The sequence below is a fragment of the Podarcis filfolensis genome (genome assembly GCF_964270895.1).
Source record: "Podarcis filfolensis genome assembly, chromosome: 2".
In the NCBI taxonomy this organism is placed as follows: Eukaryota; Metazoa; Chordata; class Lepidosauria; order Squamata; family Lacertidae; genus Podarcis; species Podarcis filfolensis.
Window position 1 is genome coordinate 66,490,843 of NC_139605.1, and position 21,389 is coordinate 66,512,231.

Here is a 21,389-nt window from a genome sequence, read left to right on the forward strand (position 1 = left end):
AGGCATTACTCATAACTTGACTAGAAGTCAAGAAGAAAAGGAGAAAGGAATGAGAGAGCCAGGTAAACTCTGTACTTGACTCTCCCCCTGCCTCCGCCCCAGTTTATTCCTTTCTTCTTCTGGAAGAGAGAAAGTGGCTTTAGAACAATAGAGAAATATGAAAAGTTCAGGCAATCAAGAGTCTTGTTACCTCCAGGAAAAAATGTGACTCATAGCGAACTTTGTAATCTGTTTCTATGGCCAAAAATATTGCATTGATTGTGATGGTGCTGATCATAACTGATTTGAACAGAGGATGGTAGAATAATGTTTCAACGAACTCATATAGCTCAGTGTCTTTTCTCCTGGAAAGAGAATGACAAATTTGTAAAACAGAACATTCTAAGTTATCCAAACTTAAGCCAAGCCTGCTGGATCAAGCCAGTGGCCAATCTACTCCAGCATCATGTTCTCACAATGGTCCCCCGGACGCTTCTGATAAAATCTCAAGCAGGACCCAAGTACAAGAGCACCCTCCCCTCCTGTGGTTTTCCAGCAATTGGTATTCAGAAGCATTACTGCCTCTGGCTGTCACAGCATAGCAACCATTGCTAGTAGCCACTGATAGAGCCTCTCCTCCTTCCGGAGGGGAGGGGTTTTGAGCGGGACCAGAACCCCGCGTCATGCAGGGGGCATTCTGCTCCCTGCCCTGCCATCATCGCTGGCGTGCCACGCCTCCCAGCTGGGCACCCAATCGGGAGACACTTCGGGGGGCGTGGTTTAGCCGCTCAAATGCGGCCGCACCAGCTCCCCCCGCCATTGCATTGCCAATTTTCGCGAGTCACCCACCCGCCACTCCCTCTAGTGCGTAGCTTCTCGCTTGACCTTGCTATGGACCCATGGTTGGTCGTCTTGGTTGCCCAGGGGGCAGGATAGGAGTTTTTTTCTAATTGGCAAATTGGCACCGGCCTCTTGGTTTTTTTCGCCTACCTCGTAGCAATCATCACAACTTTCCTGGTATTTGGCGGTTAGGCATTGGAATGTGTTGTTGGTGTTATGGAAGGGCAAGGTCTGGCCATCGCCTACCCCTTCACTTATGGGTATTCTGTTAAAGGAATCCAGTGGTCGTGGATCCTGTCCGATGCCCTGTGTGGCGGGGGGCCATGGCACGACCCCCGGTGACATCAGGGGAGAGCTTATAGTTGTATTGGCATCAACAGGCTCCCCCTACTGGTGGTTAACTCCTCGTCACTCACCCCCCTCCGAGTGGGTGGAGTCAAATTTACTCTTGTCCAATGCCTAAGCCAATACCTTCTCACATGCTGTAATCAATAAAGTTGTGGCCTTTTTTAGCCCATTAACCTAATATACCGTGTCCACGTGTATTTATTAACCCAAAGCGGGGGACAGGTACTCGAATCACAACTTTATCCTCCATAAGTTTTTCTATTTGTCTTTTAAAGCCATCCATGTTGATGGCCATCCTTGCCTCCCGAGAGGAGTCCCTTAGTTTAACTATGCACTAAATGAATGAATACTTACATCTGTCCTGAATCTTCCTACATTCAGCTTCATTAGATACCTACAAGTTCTGGTGTTCTGAGGGAGAAAAACTTTTCTCTATCTGCTTTCTCCGTGCCATGCATAATTTTATAAGCTTTTATCATGTCACCTCTTATTCACTTTTTCTGTAAACTGAAAAGTCCCAAACGCTACACTACTCTATCCCCATGATCAGTTTGGTTGTCCTTTTCCAATCCTTTCCCAACTCTTCAATATCCTTCTTGAGGGGAGGTGACCAGAACTGCAAACAGTATCCCACCATCGATTTGCGTAACAGCATTATGACATCAAGAGTTGATTTTCTATTCATTCCCTGATAGCATGGAATTTGCCTTTTCTTTTTACAGCTGCACACTAGGTTGACATTGAGCTATCTGCTATGACCCCAAGGTGTAAGCAGTCCAAGAGATGTCAAAACCACTTGCTCATTTCAACAAGCAATATCTAAACTAGTTGTTCATACCATGCCCCAGTAGTACCTATGAGAAATCCATTGGATTTAGACAGGATTGCTGGAACATTGCTGGCCATTGGATAGGGAGAGATATCAAAGCTATGTCCTGAGCAGGGCAAGATTTGTCGGATTGTTGTTTTATTGGGTTGACCCAACAAGTTTGGTAATAATATTTCATGTTTGCATTGCTCAGATGAGCATCTGTAACAATAGTTTTATAGAACATCTCCGTCCCTTCTTCCAAAAGTAAAGCCACTTCCGGAGAGAACTCAGAAGTGGCAAAGGTGATTTGAATCCCATGTAACATAGAAGGGCTGTTAAGCACCTCCATACACTTCTCCGCCCTTTTTTCTCTCTAAAAAGGGCGGTGATCACTGCATATATTTAACAAGTAATTTGGCCTTTAAGAGCTCATGCAGATAAAATGCATGTTTCCTCGCAGCAGTCGCACCCCACACTTGGCAACAGACCCCCACCCCCCATCACTGGCCTTAACCTCTCAACACAGCTTACAACTCCAGTGTTCATCCATGAACACTGGCCTGGCTGACAGCAGCTGGTGGGAATTGTATTCCACCACAGGTTTCTCCACCCTTGAATTAAAGCCTCCTGCGAGCCCAAAGGCCCCCACACAGAAGAGGCTGCCTTTCGTGTCCCAGTATGATTTACTGTTCTGGCCTTGTCTCCTTTCAGTAAGTCTTCTTCGAGGCATGTGATTCAATGTCTCTTTCTACTGGGTGTGATTGGGTCAATGTTCCAAATTGCAAGTACAACAGAACAACCTGGCCCCAGAAGAGCTGTCCTGCTGTGCTTCGGGGAGAAGCCACGCAGCTCAGTGGTTGAGAACACGCCTCCAAGTTCAATCCCTGCCATCTCCACTTCAAAGGATCCCGTAAGTAAGAGATGGTGCCCAAGACTCTGGAAAGCCACTGCCAGCCAGAGGAGGCAGTATTTGGCCAGATTACATGCGTCAACATTTGTGGAACCGCTTCTGAAGAAAAAGCAGCATGTGAACCTTGGGTTACTGACGCTTCAGGTTACAGACTCCGCTAACCGAGAAATAGTACCTCGGGTTAAGAACTTTGCTTCAGGATGAGAACAGAAATAGTGCAGCAGCGGTGCAGCAGCAGCAAGAGGCCCCATTAGCTAAAGTGGTGCTTCAGGTTAAGAACAGTTTCATGTTAAGAACGGACCTCCGGAACGAATTAAGTACTTAACCCGAGGTACCACTGTACAGCTAAAAGGAACCAACTGAAATCTTACCTGAATCCCCACACATAGTGTTTCACATCAACGTCAGATTTGGACTTAAAATACTCGTAAGATAGCTGGTCAATAAGCTGATGTTCTTCAGGCAACTCTACAGCCATCTTTTCAGCCATCTTTGTAGGTGCTGTTAATCCCCCTGCCCCTTAAGGAGCACTGGAGATTTGAACAAGAAAGTCTAGTGGAAAAAGAATGAAATGTTCTATGTGGACTCACTCCCTTTATGAGATCACATACAGTATACAGTTCTAGAATGGCATGTGCAAGATCTGGAATATGCGGTCCCATTTGAAACAGACGTAGGGAACAAATTTATGAACTAGGAGAAAACTACCACTTGAAAGAGGTGAGGAACAATAAGATGAATCCAAACATTTTGGATCCAAACAATTCAGAAATCCTAAGCACTGTTACCTAAAAGTCCCAGCATGCTCAGAGTCAGGGCAAATACTTCCCTGCATTTCAGGGAATGATTGGAGGAAATTTAGCTCAAATGTACTAGAACTGTTTCCTACTGAGAGCCTGGCTCTATTCTGCTAGAGAACAGGAAGTTGTCCACCTAGTTGAACTGCGCCAGAAATTGGCATATTTACTGAAATACATAGGAGCATAGTGTCACATTAGATCATTTAAGGTAGTGGAGTGCCCTAATAAGGTACTCAGGGGGCAACAGAGACTGGCAAGAGGGTTGCCCTGCTCACCAGGTGTACCCTCTTGAAAGTTTGACTCCCTGCCAGTGGAGAGGTGTTGTTGTTGTTGTTTAGTCGTTTAGTCGTGTCCGACTCTTCGTGACTCCATGGACCCCCTTCCTCCATACAGAGAAGTAAGTTATCGTGAAATGGGCCAACATTTGCTTTTCTTCCCAATCTCTCACCTTCTACTGAACACCAGTGTGGTTTGCAACAATGTCCTCATAACATATGCAACAATGACACCTGAGATGCAACTATTTAGTTCGCACCCAATTCTTGTGACTGTAATTGGTTCTAAACTGATTTAAATATTGCATTTTATTGTGAAGGGGCAGGTAAACAGCTGAAATGATGATGATGATACCCACTGAGCACAATTGGGCTTCCACAGTGACTTAATAGTTTTGAAGATCAGAGACAAAGCCTTAATTCCGGTGCATTAGGTGTTTGCATACTTTCATCTCCTATTAGTTTTCATAGTAAGTAAATGGCTTACTTTATCATGGGAGGCAATAACATCTCAGTTATGTATTCTTTCTGGACAATCTAGTTTGTCTTCCTATATCTTCAAAAACTAAGGAGTGGCAATCCCGAATGTGCATATTCACTTTGTACTCCCCACATACCCGCCTATTATATATTAAGCCATATTATCTATGTAGTTATTGCTGCTTATTTCTCACTGGATGAAACATAAAACAGTCTCATGCTAAAAGCAAATAGCCCCAAGGCTGTAAAATATGGGACATCTGGCAACAATACCATAGGAATTTGTTTTAGGCGGACATATATAAAGATGAACATTATAAATCCAAGAATTTCCAATAAGAATATACAGTTTATGCTAAAGCACTTTGTTACTATCACAATGATACAGAATAAAAATTACACAGAAACAAATTACAGAAGAACTCCATTTACTCATTCCAAATGTTCACATGATTTTTGCCTCTCATAACACAAGTTGTTTTTCCCCCCACTGAAAAATATTTTACTACAATGCCCTGCTTAAAACCCACACAAATGCCTTAAATACCTAACAGGTCTTTTAAGAAAGTCATCTCAGACTGCAGTCCCATCCATGGAGTAAACCCCAATGAACAAGGTGGGATACATTTCCAAACTCTGCCAGCACAGCATGAGACTCTTAATCTCGGGGTGGTGGGTTCAAGTCCCACATTGGGCAAAAAGATGCAATCAACGTGACTTAAAGGAACTTAACCCTAACTGGATTGTGGCCACAATTCTTTAAGTCCATAAACCATTATGATTTTCAAGAATGCAATGTGACCTTTGAGCACAGAATTAGGTCATGTGTAATGGCTGGTATCCAACAGTCCCATGCATGAGGATGGTGAGTCTTCTTTTTGGTGGGGTGAGGGGGGTGTCATGAGGACCTACCGTGTGAAATGGGAGAGCCTGAAAAGCATCAGGATGTCCATAGAAATTGCAAAGGGCCTTTTAATCTCTCAGCCTTTGATGCGCAAGTTACTACAGGTCAGTTATCAAGCAAAAGCTGTGGTTACAAATAATGCTTATCACCATTCAATGCAGTATCAGAAATTTGGGCTGCAATTCTTAGGTTGATCTGTGTCTTCTCCGTTACAGGATATGAGGATATGCCTAAGGAATCTCTCTTTCCTTACTCTTCAGCCCCGGAAGCAATGGAGAAATTTGAAATCAATTTTCAAAAAGAAGAGAGAGAGAGAGAGAGAGAGAGAGAGAGAGAGAGAGAGAGAGAGAGAGAGAGAGAGGACTGAACAAGCGTCTCATAACAATGCAAAGAAAAATATTTTGAAGGAAATGCTATTTTGTGATGATTTCGGCATTCATTTGTTAGACAGATGCAGCAGCTTTGTCAATAAACTGAGCCAGCTTGACATCTCGCTTCGTCAGTCCACCGCAGTCATGGGAAATGAGAGTTATCTGGACCTGTTTTAACAAGAGAAGAGGAAAATATATATAATTCGCCAGCCCATGTGGTCTAGTGCAGACTGACCAGATCCGGATTCAGCCTGAAACTCTTTTGCACACATCTTGATTTGTATATTTACAAACAGTTGGTTTAAATAAATAAAAAAAGACCTGTCTGATTGTAAATTGGAATGGCACGGCTTTTTCAAATAAAAAGGCATCACATAACACAGCTGTCAGGTGAGCAGCCTTGAGAGAACTTGGAGACTAACCAAAGAGAGCTCCAGCGCAGAGCACAGAGAACACTTTAGGGTTAGGATTCTTGGGCTTCTTCCAGAAAGAGGTGTCCAATTAAGTTACTCAGTTTGGGGGGGGGGGGAGTTGCACAGATTGATTTCAGAAGTCATTGACTCAACTGCAAATGCTAAGTTGTGCGACTCAAACCAGAATCCTAACGGTGAAGTGCTGGCAATACTTTGCAGATCAGCCCTGAAAGGGAAAACAAACAAGATTGCTCCTTTAATGGTAAAATACAGCTGCCTGCAAGGAATTATTGACACCTCCAGAATGGAATGCTACATGCTACTTTGCTAAATTTCTGTTAGCCAAAAAAAAAAGGTGGAGGGAGGTAAGTGATAGAGCCTTTAAGTCTATATGATTTTCGTCTAACTCCCAGATATGAAAACTGTGCCGGAAACATGTTTAACTCAGACTTCTTGCTTTCCAGTACTACTGATTATCAATTTTCAATACAGATATAGGAGTCTGTTATTATCAGAAATGATGCTGTGCATATTGCACTCATACAAGTCACCCTTAGATTTGGTTTAAAATGGGTTATATTTATCTGCAAGCAAACCTTTCTCACAGTGCAATGTGAACACTTAGCAAACAGCTTTTATAATGCCCAAATCATAAGCACATAAGTTTAAGATCCTTCTCTGAGACTTTCATTTCAAGTTGCTTTCTCACAGATTCCTGCCCCCTTCACAAGTTTCCTATCCCTCATTTCAGAGCTAAGAGGCATGTTTTGGTCGTAAGTTGCTTTGGGTTGCCCTGGGCAAATTTAATAAATAATACTAATTGTGATTCTACATTTCCTAAGAGTCTGAATTTCTGATTTCTTAATTTGTCATTAGATTTGGAAAATTTTAAAGTGAAGAGGTCTTAACTTTCTTTTACTTTTAAGAGGTCTAAAGAGAAACCAATTTTAGAGATCTACTTTGGAAGATGGATTGCAGCTCATGGTGTGTTGTAGGGTCATCCTAAACTCACGTATGGCAAAACAGGTTTTGAGTTGCTTTCTTCAGTTTTTTAAAAAAGCTGCACAACCTGTCTGACCCAAAGTAACAGCGAGACAAAGGAAATAGGTCTGTACAACTTGAGTGAGGAATCTATGGCACTCCAGATGTGGTTGGTCTTCAATTCTTAGCAGCCCCAGCAACACAGCCAATGGTCAGGGACAATGGGAAGCACCATCCAACATCAGGAAACTCACAGGCTCCTCACTCCTGATGTATGTTATGGGGGGAAAGGCCTCTCTCAAACGTCCAGCTCTCAAAACCACCATCTGTTTCCAACATTAGATACTTAATGTTGTTGTTTGGTCGTTTAGTCGTGTCCGACTCTTCGTGACCCCATGGACCAGAGCACGTCAGGCACTTCTGTCTTCAGACACTTAATACATTTACACAAATGTCTTCCTCAGTGTGCCATACATGATTTTTATAAAGATAGAGTTAATATCTCTCAAGCTGCCCTAGAAGTACTGGCACCTTAAAATCAGCGAAATATAGTCTCGCTGCTGGGAGGTTAACAGAAGCATGCAAGACTCTGAAATACTCTGTTGTGAATGGAGGAAGCACCTTTCAGGAAGGTGAGAGCAAGCATAGGATAGCAGAAACAACAAATAAGGCCAAGATTCTCTACTCACATTTCCAGGCTGTTTTTCAAGTATGACCAGCCAATGAAAATAAGTATATTATGATGCAGTTCGTTACCTTATTGTATACATTAAACCACTCAGGGTGGTGATTCATCTTCTCGGCCTGAAGAGCAACACGAGTCATAAAGCCAAAAGCCTGTGTTAAGAAGAAGAAAAATATTTAAAGCTATTATATGCTTTGTTGATGTTTCCCTCCTTATGGGAAAACTTTTTTAAAAAAACCACCCACATTAAAAAAACAGTTGTAAAAATAGCCTTGCTGGATCAGGCCAGTGGCCCATCTTGTCCAGGATCCGGTTCTCACAGTGGCCAACCAGATGCCAGTGGGAAACCCAAAGTTATGACCCGAGTGCAACAACATTCTTCTGTCCTGTGGCTTCCAGCATACTGCCTCCGACTGTGGAGCCACTGTGGATGATAGGCACGGATAGCCTTATTCTCCATAAGTGTGTCTAATCTTCTTTTCAAGCCGTCCAAGTTGGTGACCATCACTGTCTCCTGCGGCAATGGGCCTGCATAGTTTAAATGTGCACTGAATGAAGAAATCTTTTATTTTACCTGTCCTGAATCTTCACTGGATCTCCACAAGTTCTAGTCTTACAAGAGAGGGAGAAAATATTTTCACAATCTACTTTTCCCCATGCCGTGCATAATTTTATACACTCCTATCATGTCTCCTCCTTTTTTTTTTTTAACATACATATGCCACTTTTAATTTGTGCAAGAATAGTGGAAGGGAAGGGCAACTACAAAACAAGGAAGATGCTGAGAAAAGGCCTGCAATAGTTCCAATGCAAACAAAGCCCACCATAACTTCACTTGAGGAATAGAAGCGTTAGCTGCGAATTCTCAACGGCCATTCAATATTTGACGGTGAGGTGGAAAAACATAGCAAGCCCATTTGTATAATAATCAAATTTCTCAAGTTACATCCAACGTGAGTTATACTTAGAGTAAACCCATTGAAACGAATGGACATGATTAGCTTAAGACCATTAATTTCAGTGAGTTTACACTGAGTATGACTAACACTGAACATAGGAAATATACTTTAGGGGTTGCATTCAAAGTGCTTCAAATGGATTGTGTTGTAGATAATGAAATTCTTTTGCACATAGAACAACTTCTGCAAAAGCAATGGAACTTCGCCATCCAATCTGCTCTGGGGGATCTGCCCAACCCTCTGGAGAATATTTGAGAACGGTTGGAGGGGGGCATGCAGGGGGAGGGAAGGGAAATTTCATTTTATGTGTGCAATAATTTGGTTTGATACATTACCTCAGCGATTCTTACAAAAGCTCTATATTACTACTACTACTACTGTTGGTGGTGGTGGCAGGGAAACTAAGACAATATTATTTGGCTTACTGACCACCTAGTGAGTTTGTGGCTGTTGTGAGATTTGAGTCAGATGCTTCCGCACACAAACTCTTATCTGCTAGGCTACACCAGCTTGGCTTTGTGTGAATCTAATTCTGTAACTTGACTTCCAATACTGAAGTCAAAAGTACTACTTATAACCTAGTGTAAAGATTATTTTAAAATAAATTTATCTATGATGTATTAAATATGTTCTTTAAAAATATATCTTTATAAATTTACTATCTAACCATAAATCTAACTGAAATCTCATTACAAAAGGGCCTGCATAGAAATATGTTCAATCCTACAGCAGCAATTTTGAACACACATATAATCAAGAAACAGCATAATGGTCGGTAATAGTTCCAGTATTTTTTTTCCCTCCGCCACTGGTGACTGAATGAAGTATGGCTTTGCAAACCATTTTGTCAGCAAGATGAATGCAGTCATTACAATCAGGGCAAATTATTCCAATGAAGTTTTTCATTTACAAATCACCAAACTGTCAGCAATTGAAACGGTCAGGAGCGTTCCAATACGGGTTTCCTTGACAGTCTTGTTTCGTCGCAGCCTCAACCTATCCATGTTTACCCGAATTTAAGCGCCACTCAGTTCTACAGGACGTGTTTTCCAGTAAACGTGAACAGAAGTGCAGCCTTTATTTCACTTGCACTAAATGGTAATGTTTCCAAAACTTTGTAAAAAGCAGTTTTGAAACCTTTGTGAATAATGTAAGCGCTCAGCAGTAATTTATGCAAAAGGCTTCCATAACTATGTTTAAATACCAACTGTACAAGTATTTTAATTTAATATTTGCTTTCTTCAACATATGGCTGGCTGTTGTATATGGTCAACTTCCTATGTTTTTATAAGCAGGCCAGGGCAAGCAAATCAGAGGGTAAATGTTAGTTGGTAGCCATCCCGTAGGGAATAATTCAGCCATTAGAATGCAGGCTAAACTTCACCGGACATAATCTAGGGAAAGTTAAGCACAGGCAAGTCTCATTCAAATAAAAAAAGTAATATTAATCAACTTGAAGTGCATTTGTAAGACCTCTTGGGCTTCAAAGGTTACATGGCACATTTTAAGTAAATAAATGATTTGTTCCTCTTGTAAGGACTGTAGTGTGGAATATTGAAGTCTTCTGATCAGGTTTACATGGACGTGCAAGAGGCACAAATCTTGGTTACAGTCCATTTTAAACACGTACAGCCATCCCCCTATTGCATACATTTTGTACCATGAAAATGAGAAGCAGGTCTGTTGAAGTAATTTCAGCAGAGCAATCTCCATTAAGCCCCCTAAATACTTCCCTTGCTAATTAAATGAAATTAGAACTTTATTGTTTATGGATCACCTTTTGTATCTGTAGGCCTGTAACCTTCCTTTTATAAAATACAATTGGCAGTGGAGGGAGAAGCTATTTAGGATTGATTATATATGAAAACATTATTACATAATCAGTTTGGACATTTCTTCACGTCTTGAAACATAATCAGTAATTGGGTGTAATTGGTGATCAAGGAAACTATCTGGTGATCAATTAAAGTAATTACCAGATTCCGGCATCACGGCCAATCTTAATTTGAGCTGGAGTCTGCACTTCTTCAACTTTAATTTAAAAGAATGAATATTATTAAGCAGTCTGCGAGCCAAGATCATGGTCAAGCATACGTGATATGGCAGTAGTGTCAGATTCGTTTTGGTGAGTTTTGTTTGCCAGCAAGCCGCTTCATGTTGGAAAGTGTTTTGTTTATTCTGAAAAATACCACCATGGCCTTGACCTTTATTCCAGCACCATAAGTATTCTAGTTTACCACAATGGGAGTATTTTCATATCCGGATTTTTAAATCATTCCTCAGTTTTAAAAAGCAACTCAGTGGAAAACAAAAATTAGCACTGTGATTTTTTTTAATAATGGCTCTCATTTTTTAATAATGGTTCTCATTTTTTTAAGGCCAAGGTGTCTCCTTATCCCACTGATTGAAAGTGAAAAATAAACCCTGAAAAGGTTTGTTAGGGATGAAAGGCAATATAAAAATAGTTTTTTTAAAAAAAAAGGAAGGAAGGAACCAAGCTAAAACTTCCTAAAAAACAGGTAAAATGAAGCTAAGGTAGAAACATTTGAGCAAACTACTCATACACATCCCAAGCCTTGGGCCAGGAAGACTAGAAGAGAGCCAGTGTGGTATAGTGGTTGAGAGTGGTAGACTCGTAATCTGGGGAATCGGGTTCGTGTCTCCGCTCCTCCACATGCAGCTGCTGGGTGACCTTGGGCTAGTCACACTTCTCTGAAGTCTCTCAGCCCCACTCACCTCACAGAGTGTTTGTTGTGGGGGAGGAAGGAAAGCTGCTTTGAGACTCCTTAAAGGGAGTGAAAGGCGGGATATCAAATCCAAACTCTTCTTCTTCTTCTAGAAGTGTGCAGAATCATGCAGACTCATGTCATCCATGAGGTAAGTGGAAAAGCCATGAAAGGTCATTGGCTTCTACTGTGATCTGGCACTTGCTAGGATGAAGAAGAGGTTGTGGGTGTGTGGGTGTGGGTGTGTTAATTTATGAATTGTTTCCCAAAGCAATATACAATAGTGCAGGATTTCAACTCCACACCTTATCAACAGAACTGACCCAAAGGATAAAGAGGAGAGGGAGAAAAGTTCTTGTCTCTGTCTCAGTAAATGCACTCAATGCCTTTCTAAGGAAGTCCATATGAGATATGTTCAGATACAAATGTCTGATATGTCTGATTTTTCACAGAGAATTTCTCATCATCCTCAACATGCTCCAACTAGGTTTTTTTAGTTGCAACTCCAGGAAACTATGACACATTACACAAAACCGTATTTTTTTATATAGCATATGCAGTGCACAAGCCCTAAACATCAGTAGACCTGATACCTGAATGGGGTTAGCATATTCATTCATTCATTCATTTATATTTAGGAAATTGATGTGCACTGCTTACTAATGTAATTAAGTGGTGTAACAAACATTGCAGCCTACATTACAATTTCCCCCTCCTTCCCATATCACAATTGGGTGCCACTTCTTGATTCCTGAAGAGAGTTAGATACTTGTTTATCAGAAAGCAGCTTTGAGAAGGCTTTGTGCCTTGAAAAGTCATATAAATAAATAGCCAGTTCCTAAGGTTTCATCACACTCCAACATCATACTTCTGGTCATGATAACGACAGTGATTTGGCTAGAATTATTCTAAAGTGTTTTGTTTTTAAAACACAAACACAAAAATACAGACATTAAAATGTTCTATCACATCTTTAAGAAGCAAAAAAAAAATTAAGTAAGCAGCTAGAAATGCATCCTTAAAAACCATAACCAATAGTCTGCATTTACAAAAAGATGGCCTTGATAATCTAGTATTCCCAATAAAACTGAGCTGAAACTTCTCTGAAATGACGGCAAATTCCTCTGTTGTGGGCAAATACAGGTAGTTCCATAAATGTGGGATCCTAAACATGTTGTGTTGAACTCAACAGGACTTGCTTTCTCATAATGAACATACTCTAAGAAAAACAATCAGGGGATGCCAGAAAACTGTTTTTATATGGGCCAGATATATGAAACATACAACATCCATATGCTGTGGCAATGTTTTTATGCAATCTGCATTTGATGACATTATTGTGATAAATCTGTCCAAACAGAAAGAAATGAATGGACATTTTGTGCTACCTTCTTTGCACTCAAAATCACAAAATAGCTATCAGAGGAGGACACTGTGTCTGGGGTAATTTGCTGTTACTCTTAGATCAGGAAATAAAATTATTCCAATACTTTTTAAAACTAAATGGCTCCCAAGATGCTAGCAGAAAAACCTCTTCCCCTCATGCAAGGACTGCTTCCAACCTAACAGAAGACAAGTCATTCTGCACAAAATTGTCACAAGGTTTTTCTCAAGGCCTTCTATAGCTCACTATATTTTATATAATACAGCCTACACCTCCCCTATTTACCATGTTTCTCATACTGTAATGCAATTCACCAGGACATTGTGGTAGTATACTGCAAGTCATACTCCTCTAGCTTGCAGAACAACTCTTATGCATTTTCTCCATCCACCTGGTTCTTGGGATCCAAGCCAATGATTTTGGAACATGTTTATAAAACTTATTAAGCAATTTATCCAAGCAATGTAAAGTGCTATGGGTTGTTTGGATTAGTTTTACATGCAAACTCAGTTTGTTTCACTCCAAACAATGAGACAAAGCCAAGGTTTGTTATTGGCTTAACACTCATGGTTTATTTGGAGAAGGCAAATCATGAGCCCTGAATTACCATTACTTTGCTCCAGGTAAGAGAAATGAAGTGGATGTGATTTTCTATCTATGCACCAGCACACTTCCTAATTCATCTTTAGCCCGAGTTTGGGTGCAAGCAAGGGCAATATTGACACATAAGTCCACCACAGCCTTTCGTATTGCTCGGATACATTACCAAGCTTGATAAGCATTTCTTAACATGTAGGTAGACTACCCTTACAACTCTACAACTCTACGATTCTATGTTTGCTTTTATGTCGTAAAACGATTTCTGCAGCACACATCCTATAACATTACTGCAGCAAACCACTATTCTGGTCCCATTTTGCAACACATATGCATACTATTCACTTCTAAGGATTCATACAATTTCTTTGGGAAATGGAACAAAATTACTGAAGGCCATGCTATGTTTAGAAAGCTACACACTTCCTAATTATCTTTTACTTAGCTTTGACTAGCTTCATAATATTCTCTTCTTGCGCCAGTGACAATTACTATGTCCAACACACACAGCCAAAATCAATACGACAGTTTTCTAAGTAACCGGGTATAAAATGGACCGGGAATAGATGTGCTATATAGGTCTCCATTCTACTTTCTACAAATAATTTATCAGCAAATCCAAGTTACGTGCTTCAATACCACTCATCAACATTGCACACCACTTCCCACATATAGGAACTCCTTGCTGGATCAGAACAAATGACCAGCTAAACCAGCATTTTGTTCTGAACAGTGGTCAACCAAATATTTATCACAATCAGGGCATGAAGGCAACAGGCACCCCTAGAGTTGTCTATCCACAAAAAGAGGATGTGAGCGGATTTCATACAAACTGTACACTGTTTAATCCTTGGGTTTCCTTCTTCTGGTATCAGATCCATCATACCAAGAAAGTTTCATCACAATGAAGATGGATCCAAAATTTGTTTAAACGAACTGTGATATACTGACACTTCCTAAAAATTACACTCAGTTATGATTAATTCCTCTTTTCTCTGCAAATGACTCCTACTGGGTTACCTTGGTTTGCATTTATATACACAGAGTTGATTCTGTATATAACATCATATTTGGAGAGACATGCTGCCTGCTTGCCCTAGTAACACTGAAGAAAGAGGGAAACTGCAAGAGTCTGGACAACCAGCCTCCTCTAGGAGCCTACCACATCCTAGGAGGGGGTGGGGGGCGTCGGGGCATTCATGAAAATAAAAATCAGAATGTTTGCACTTCTGAAAAATACAAAAGTACAGTTATAGCTGTATGGCATCAACATTCAACTTTCACTTCATTTGCACACTAATTCATGTTGGGCTCCAAATTTAGATTCTTCCAGTAGGGCAAAAAACAAGGCATGCCACATTGGAACCTACATAACTTCTGGTATCTGCCTCATCACAACTTATTCATATATAAGAGACTTTGTTCTTTTTATGCTCAAGGGCAGGTTAGAGACCAGTGTTCAGATACTGAGCTCTACACCTCAACTCTGTATTTTTCTAAGAAAATTAGAAGAACTTTAAAAAAAATATATGGGGCTTTGCCCTTTTTACTAGGATTGTAGACTGCTCCATAGCTTCCACACTTGTTTACAATTATGCTGGTGAAGAAACTAGCTAGCCAGCTCTATATCAAACATTTTGACAGCAAAAGCACAAACACTGATCTATTTTAAGTAGTTTGCCACTCTGTGTAATCTTGTAAAAGCCATTCTTGCCTTTGATATTTAGACTGTTTACACTAAGTATGTTATTCAAACAATGTTTTACATATTAACAAATAATGTGAACAAAACTTCACGTTATAGCAAATTCTTTAACAACTGTCCTGCCAAAATGCTGTGATTTTCCTATAAAATTATTCCTATTTGTTGATCTTACATTGGATGAAACATACTGTAACAATCTTCATAATTTATGTCCTGTTGGGACACCATGATTTAAAGTAACATAATACAGACCAGCACCACTGCTAATCTAAACCACCTGACCAGATAAACAACAGCTTCCCCCGCTCTCTTCACTGAGGGCATTTCTGTTTATTGTCATATGATTTGCTAATTTTCAGGACATGAAGAATAAATGCAGCCAAATCGAACTGTGGGTAAAAGTAATGGCCAGTTACACAGTATTTTCACATGCAGGTATTAGCACAACGTCAAGAGCTGCAAGAGTGGGCAGGAGATATATAGAGAAAAGATTAGTTTAAATCAGTACGCTTTAATTCTTAAGTAGTTTTAGAAGCTATGTTTCCCAAATAAATAGAGGTAAAGACTAGGTCTAGCAGCAAGCAAAGGAGTGGGAGAAAATGGTTGGAAAACAGGTGGAAATGTATTATTTACACACCATTGATATTAAGTAGGTGTGCAAATGAGCGGCCCTTATACTCCGTTACAGTAGTGAGGAACTAAGAGTTAAACAATATTTTACCATTATGTTTTTTATTACTGTGTCCTATCTTGGAGGTCTTTTCATGTCAAAAGGGAGGTTTTCGATTCTCTTATTGATAAAGAAATAACCAGCAACAATTAAGCCCACACTCTCCTTTAGTGACCTATTTTTGCGTGGTCAAATTCCACAAGTGAACCTTGATTTCCACTGACTCAAGATGCATCCACTTCTTACATAACTATGCAAATGCCCAGCTTTGAGGTGTTTTACACAATCAAGCGGTGTATTAAATTTTGTGAAATAAATGAAGTAAGTAACAATAAATAAAATAAGTAACAATAAATTTACATTCAAAAGCAACTTACAATTATAAAGCATGAACAAAATTCAGCTAAGAGGCAAACTTGGATTCTATAGCCAGGATCCAATGAACCATGCAACAGAGCCCAGAGGGTCTCAAATTTGTTTCTCTCAAACAACATTCCTTCCCCACACCCTGTCCAATGCCAAATGACAAACTGCCTTTGATCTGAAGGGAATTTTAAAAAAACCATTTTGATATAGCATGAAGGTCAGCTGTTTGGGAGGGTGGGATTGAAAGTTCCATGCACAAGCTTTTAAGTGAGCAGAAAGTAGCTATTTGGACCCTCGCCCACATTTCTGGCAAAGAGACTCAGAAATCATGCTAAACAGGTAGGAGCCTTGATCGTTAAACATACTGCACAGATGCTGCTCCATACTTTGGGGGGGGGGTTATATTTCTTCATAACATAACACAAGTTTTTACAGCATTCTCCAGCTTCACAAAAAGGTTTGAAAGTGATGTTTTTCTTTTTATTGCTTTTTATTTGTAGTATTGTAAAAAAAAAAAAGTGTGTCGAAGGAAACAGCAAAGAAGAAAGGATGTAAGATGTTCCATGTGTTACCACAGGGTAAATATCACTTACCAGCTGACATCCCACTACCATCTCCTTTCCCCAGGTTAGTTATCATGCTTTGTGCTCAACAAGCAGCGGGGTGGGAGAAAAGATGTCACTTGTATTAGGAAATATGCCTGTGTGGTCATGGAGTGTTTTGTTCTTTGTTTTAAGTAAATGGACTTCCAGCACTCAGCCAAAATATTCTGTTATTCTATAAGCTCTAGCAGCAAAACACCTGCTAAAGCAATCATTGGCTTTAAATAATAAAGTCTCTGTGTACAATTCAAAAGGACAGAAAGTTCATTTGTTCAAACACACTCAAAGTACTACCTTATTGCACCTCTCAAAGAAAACTAGACATTTCAGGCCCTTCTTAAAGTCGTTCTGATTAGAATATGTACTTTTAAACTGTCAGCTCACATGATTTTTATTCACCTGCAATTTCTGAATATTACACAGAAAACTTCACAGCTGTGTCAAGCAGAGCATGTCTGAAATTGTAAACTCAAGGAAAAGTGCAGTAAGATTATAAACCCAAGCATCTTGCTCACAGAAATGCCCCTTCCCCACAAAGGAGGGCATGAAAGCACAATGGTGTATGGCAACGAAGATCCTAAAACAAGAAAGAAGTATCCACACAGAAATCCATGCATTTATGAGCAAAGAAATCCAAAGAGGGTGGGAGAAGTACAGGATGTGTATGTTCCCCTTTTCCTTTGCTCTGCCAGAATTAGGACAGTAACACAGGAACCTTACACCGAGCCAACCAGTTGGTCCATCTAGCTCAATATTGTCTACAGCGACTGGCAGTGGCTGCAGGGTTTCAACAGGGGACATTCACAGTCCTACCTGGAGACTTTCTCCATGCAAAATAGATTATTTGCCTCTGAGTTACGGCCCTTCCCCAGAAGAGTGGGAGATGTGTAGGGTACAATTCTCCTCTTTCTTTTTTGTCCTGTTCAAGCTTAAAAGAAAAATGGGAGGGGGATTTTCCTAACCTTTATTGTAAAGTGAGGGCTGGCGCAGCTCCTACTCTATTCAGGGGTCAACCAGTTTCTCCCAACACACTGGCAGGCCTCCTTTTGGCCCACACTGATGGAGGAGCACCAACTGCAGAACTTTCTCCATCCTCACAGAGCAGGCACAGGGAGTCAGATCCTCCTCTACAAGGCCTCTGTCCCTGCCCTTGGAGAAGAGAGATCCAAAAAACCCCTCCGAGGTTAAACATATTTCCTTACATAGAAGCCTCCTGTCCCGCTGCCACTGCCCCCAGACAATTTTGGGAGAGTAGAAGGGAGTGTTAGGGCAGGGCTCTGGAGCCCACAGTGGAAGGTTCCAAGCAGCTCACAGGTGGCCTCACTGAGCTCCTAATGGCAATTCTGGGTCTCTGAAAGAAACAAAGCAAGGCCAATTTCAAATCGAAAGGAGTTCTCCCATTACTAAATAAATGGTTTTTTGAAAAATTAGTAGCACTGACAGCATATGCAAAACATGCCTTCTTGAAGGTAAGAGCCCAATGGCTGGTCTCCCACTGGTTTACAGCTCACAAATATCACAAAGTAATATTTTCTTTTTACTTAAAATCAAGGACAAACAAAAAAAGGAATATGCATGGCTAAAAATTGCCTTGGAAACCATTACTTTAAACACTAATAAATAACTGACCATTATCCGACCAATTTATTCATCTGCTTTCCAACATAAATCAACTTCAATGAAACAGCATTATCATTTATACTTTGAAACTAATTTGAAATTGACAGTAATATTATATAAAGCAACAGTTAGTGTCAGACTTGAAGCCTACCTCAACTTTCGATCTGGTTCAGAGGCAGCCTGAGGAGTACAAGACTACAAGGGAGAACTGTAGGACACCTGCCGGTATGGACCCCCCTCATACATAAGCCCACTCTGGCCCAGATCCTCCAGACAATCCATTCAGAATTACATAGAAGAACCAGCCTAGATGGCAGCAACCCCTGTTGAGAAGTATGGAGGTGTGTCACTCCTGTACCAGAGACAGCATAAATCTGGCACACTGGCCCTTGGGAGCTGCATGTAGGTGTTCATGGCAATTAGCACTAGATTCATTTGAGAGTGTAGAATCCTCCAGACTCTCTGTGCCAAATGCAAATCCCAGAGACTGGTTTGTGAACAATGTCTGTGCACAAATGACAATTTTCATATTTTATGTCTTAATATAAAGGAGACTTTGGATCCAAGCTAAAATAAGGAAGAAGGAAATGTGAAAATGATACCTAGCCAGCTTTCATTATGCAGTTTCCTTTTTACGAGAGAAAGGTTTAAATTGTTTAATGGACATTTTTTATACACTGAACATACCGAGGCCTATCTTCTGCTTTTAGCACTTAAAACAATATGTTATGTGTGTGTGTAAGAAAAGGCATGCTGGGTTATAAAACTGTTATTAAGGGTTAGGTAAAATGTCTGAATTATACCAGAAGAATGGCAATGAAGAAGCCTGCTTTGATTTTATTATGGTTGCAAATTTCAACGGGTTTGATTAGTCAACTAAATCATTAGACTATAATCCTATACTCACTTATCTTGAAGTAAGCTCAATGGGACTTACTTCTGTGTAGACATGGCTAGAATTGCACTGCTAATCAAGTTCCCGGCCCCTGAATTGTGACCCTTAAAAAGTACCATGTATTCCACCATGTTGCAGCATTTCTTCTTCTTTGTCCTGTCTGATGAAAAGGAAAGTAAAGATGACAGTCTCTATCTAAGCCACCAGTTAGTTCGAACTTGCTTGTAAACACTTAAGAGAAACTGCTTTTTTTTCTTTTTAGGAATCTCAAAAAGACATCTTCATTGAGATTCTGCAACATACATGCTTACTGAAATGCAATAAATTGATAGATAAATCCTTTATACACACACACAAAATGGTATATGCAATATAAATCCAGAAGATGGTCCTTTGCATGAAGAATCTACTCTAATTCACATCTAGTTCTTCTACTGCCAACTTCATCAAGAAAATAAAACCAAATCACAAGAAAATAATCCCTACCTTCCCTTTTACAATTCAAAATACTGTATTACAAGAAACTTTCGTCAATCAACAATGTCAGAGTTTGCTAAACACAAAAATCAAGTTAATGTAGGTTCACCAACACCTTGTAAGATGCAACAATGAAACTCTGAATTGAAATTCTCAGTTTCTAAAGGGGGGGATCACCTGTACATCTACAATTTTCGACACATTCGTGCTACTTTAATGCACTGACCAGTTAACTTTCTTGGCCCAGCCAGAACAAAAATTCCAAAACAGCGCAAGCAGAGGAAAAAACTAAAAATAGAGCCCCAGCAAGTAAGGCTGATTTACAGCTTTATGAAAAGACAAAATGAAAAACTGTACTTGATCCCAACTGATAAACTGTGGAGCTGCCAGTGGTTTTTCAGAGCAGATGTAACATTTTAGCAAATGTGATTGTTTGTGAAAGAAATAATTCTGATCAAAAACGAAATTGCAGCCAGCACAAGCTCTGCACTTTGTCATTGTAATCCACTCTGACAGGAAGCAGTAAGTGGAGATTCCTACTGTGAAAGGAGCAGATGTGAAAGGTCAGCCTTGGCCTGGAACTTCAAAACCGTTAACGTGTAAAACAGTGTGCATTAAAGCCTGAAACAGCTAACCACTGGATTAACGGATGTCCGCTAAGTGGGTTTGATGTTCTTTTGGCAAGTAATGGTTAATTTTTAAAATAGGTATAATTGTAGTTTTTCTCTCCCACCCCCTTTATACCTTTTTACCAGCCAGAGTCAATTTTAATTACAGAGTATAATTTTTTTTAATGCTTTTAGAAAGAACGAAAAGAACACACAATTTTTATGAACTTGTTCACGGCCGCAATTTCAAAGTAGGTGAAGGCTGTTAAAGAGATTTGGATAGATGTAACCTCTGCACTAAATATTACATCCAAGACACCAAATATTTATCCAAAAGTGTTCATGAAATCTACAAGACAAAATGTTTATTAACATTTTAAAAATGAATGTCCAGCTGAGATCTTGTTGGAAGACGGAGGCGATGCAGAGCTAAAGATTTGCACAACTGAAACAAAGCAGCTGAGAACAATACATGGTACAGATTGAATGAATAGTGATGGGTTTTTCAGACATGGCAGAACTCCAAATTTTAGTTAATCAAGCCATCTTACAAGTATTCAGCAGCTCAAATTAAGAATAAATAGCTGCCTTCCTTCTGCAGTTGACCCAACCATATGTTCCTCTCCTTTTGAACGTAATGAGGAATCATGAATTCTCAAAGCTAGTAACTATGTGAAACTTCTGGATTTGGTTCAGCTAAACTTGTGGCCCTATTATACACTGAAAGATTGGCTATAAAATAAATGTCTATGTTAAAACCAGAACATTTAATTCATTATCTATAAATACATCTCTTTTCATCCTTTCAAATTAGCTGACAAAGACAATTGCCACCATGCCTTGAGATATCTAGTGGTGTTTTTATCCTCTTTCCTTCAAACAACCATAAAGTTTCAAAATCAGCAGGAGACACGAGGTAAAGGCTGCTATTCAGTTAATTTTTGTTTTTTACATTTACAACAGATCTTTTATCCAAGAAGGTA

The 21,389-nt window shown here is 40.0% G+C and overlaps 2 protein-coding genes and 2 long non-coding RNA genes across 4 annotated transcripts in view; 2 read left to right on the forward strand and 2 right to left on the reverse strand.

The window, feature by feature from the left end:
• The window catches only part of CATSPER3 (cation channel sperm associated 3), a 31,256-nt gene extending 27,795 nt beyond the window's left edge, over window positions 1-3,461 (reverse strand). Inside the window, exons 1-2 of the mRNA XM_083600029.1 lie at window positions 3,260-3,461; window positions 191-344 (exon numbers count right to left, since the gene is read on the reverse strand). Coding sequence (XP_083456155.1) covers window positions 191-344; window positions 3,260-3,378 — 273 coding nt within the window. The 5' untranslated portion in view covers window positions 3,379-3,461. The remainder of the gene's footprint in view (window positions 1-190; window positions 345-3,259) is intronic.
• Window positions 3,462-3,524: 63 nt separating this feature from the next.
• LOC310756302 lies at window positions 3,525-5,931 on the forward strand. The gene is made up of 3 exons (XR_014544790.1): window positions 3,525-3,608; window positions 4,284-4,388; window positions 5,795-5,931. It is a non-coding gene; the product is annotated as an uncharacterized lncRNA (long non-coding RNA).
• PCBD2 (pterin-4 alpha-carbinolamine dehydratase 2) overlaps window positions 4,855-21,389 on the reverse strand; it is a 33,067-nt gene continuing 16,532 nt past the window's right edge. The window contains exons 3-4 of the mRNA XM_083600062.1: window positions 7,869-7,949; window positions 4,855-5,886 (exon numbers count right to left, since the gene is read on the reverse strand). Coding sequence (XP_083456188.1) covers window positions 5,791-5,886; window positions 7,869-7,949 — 177 coding nt within the window. The 3' untranslated portion in view covers window positions 4,855-5,790. The remainder of the gene's footprint in view (window positions 5,887-7,868; window positions 7,950-21,389) is intronic.
• Window positions 11,134-13,008, forward strand: LOC310756309. Its single transcript, XR_014544799.1, has 3 exons — window positions 11,134-11,360; window positions 11,606-12,821; window positions 12,908-13,008. It is a non-coding gene; the product is annotated as an uncharacterized lncRNA (long non-coding RNA).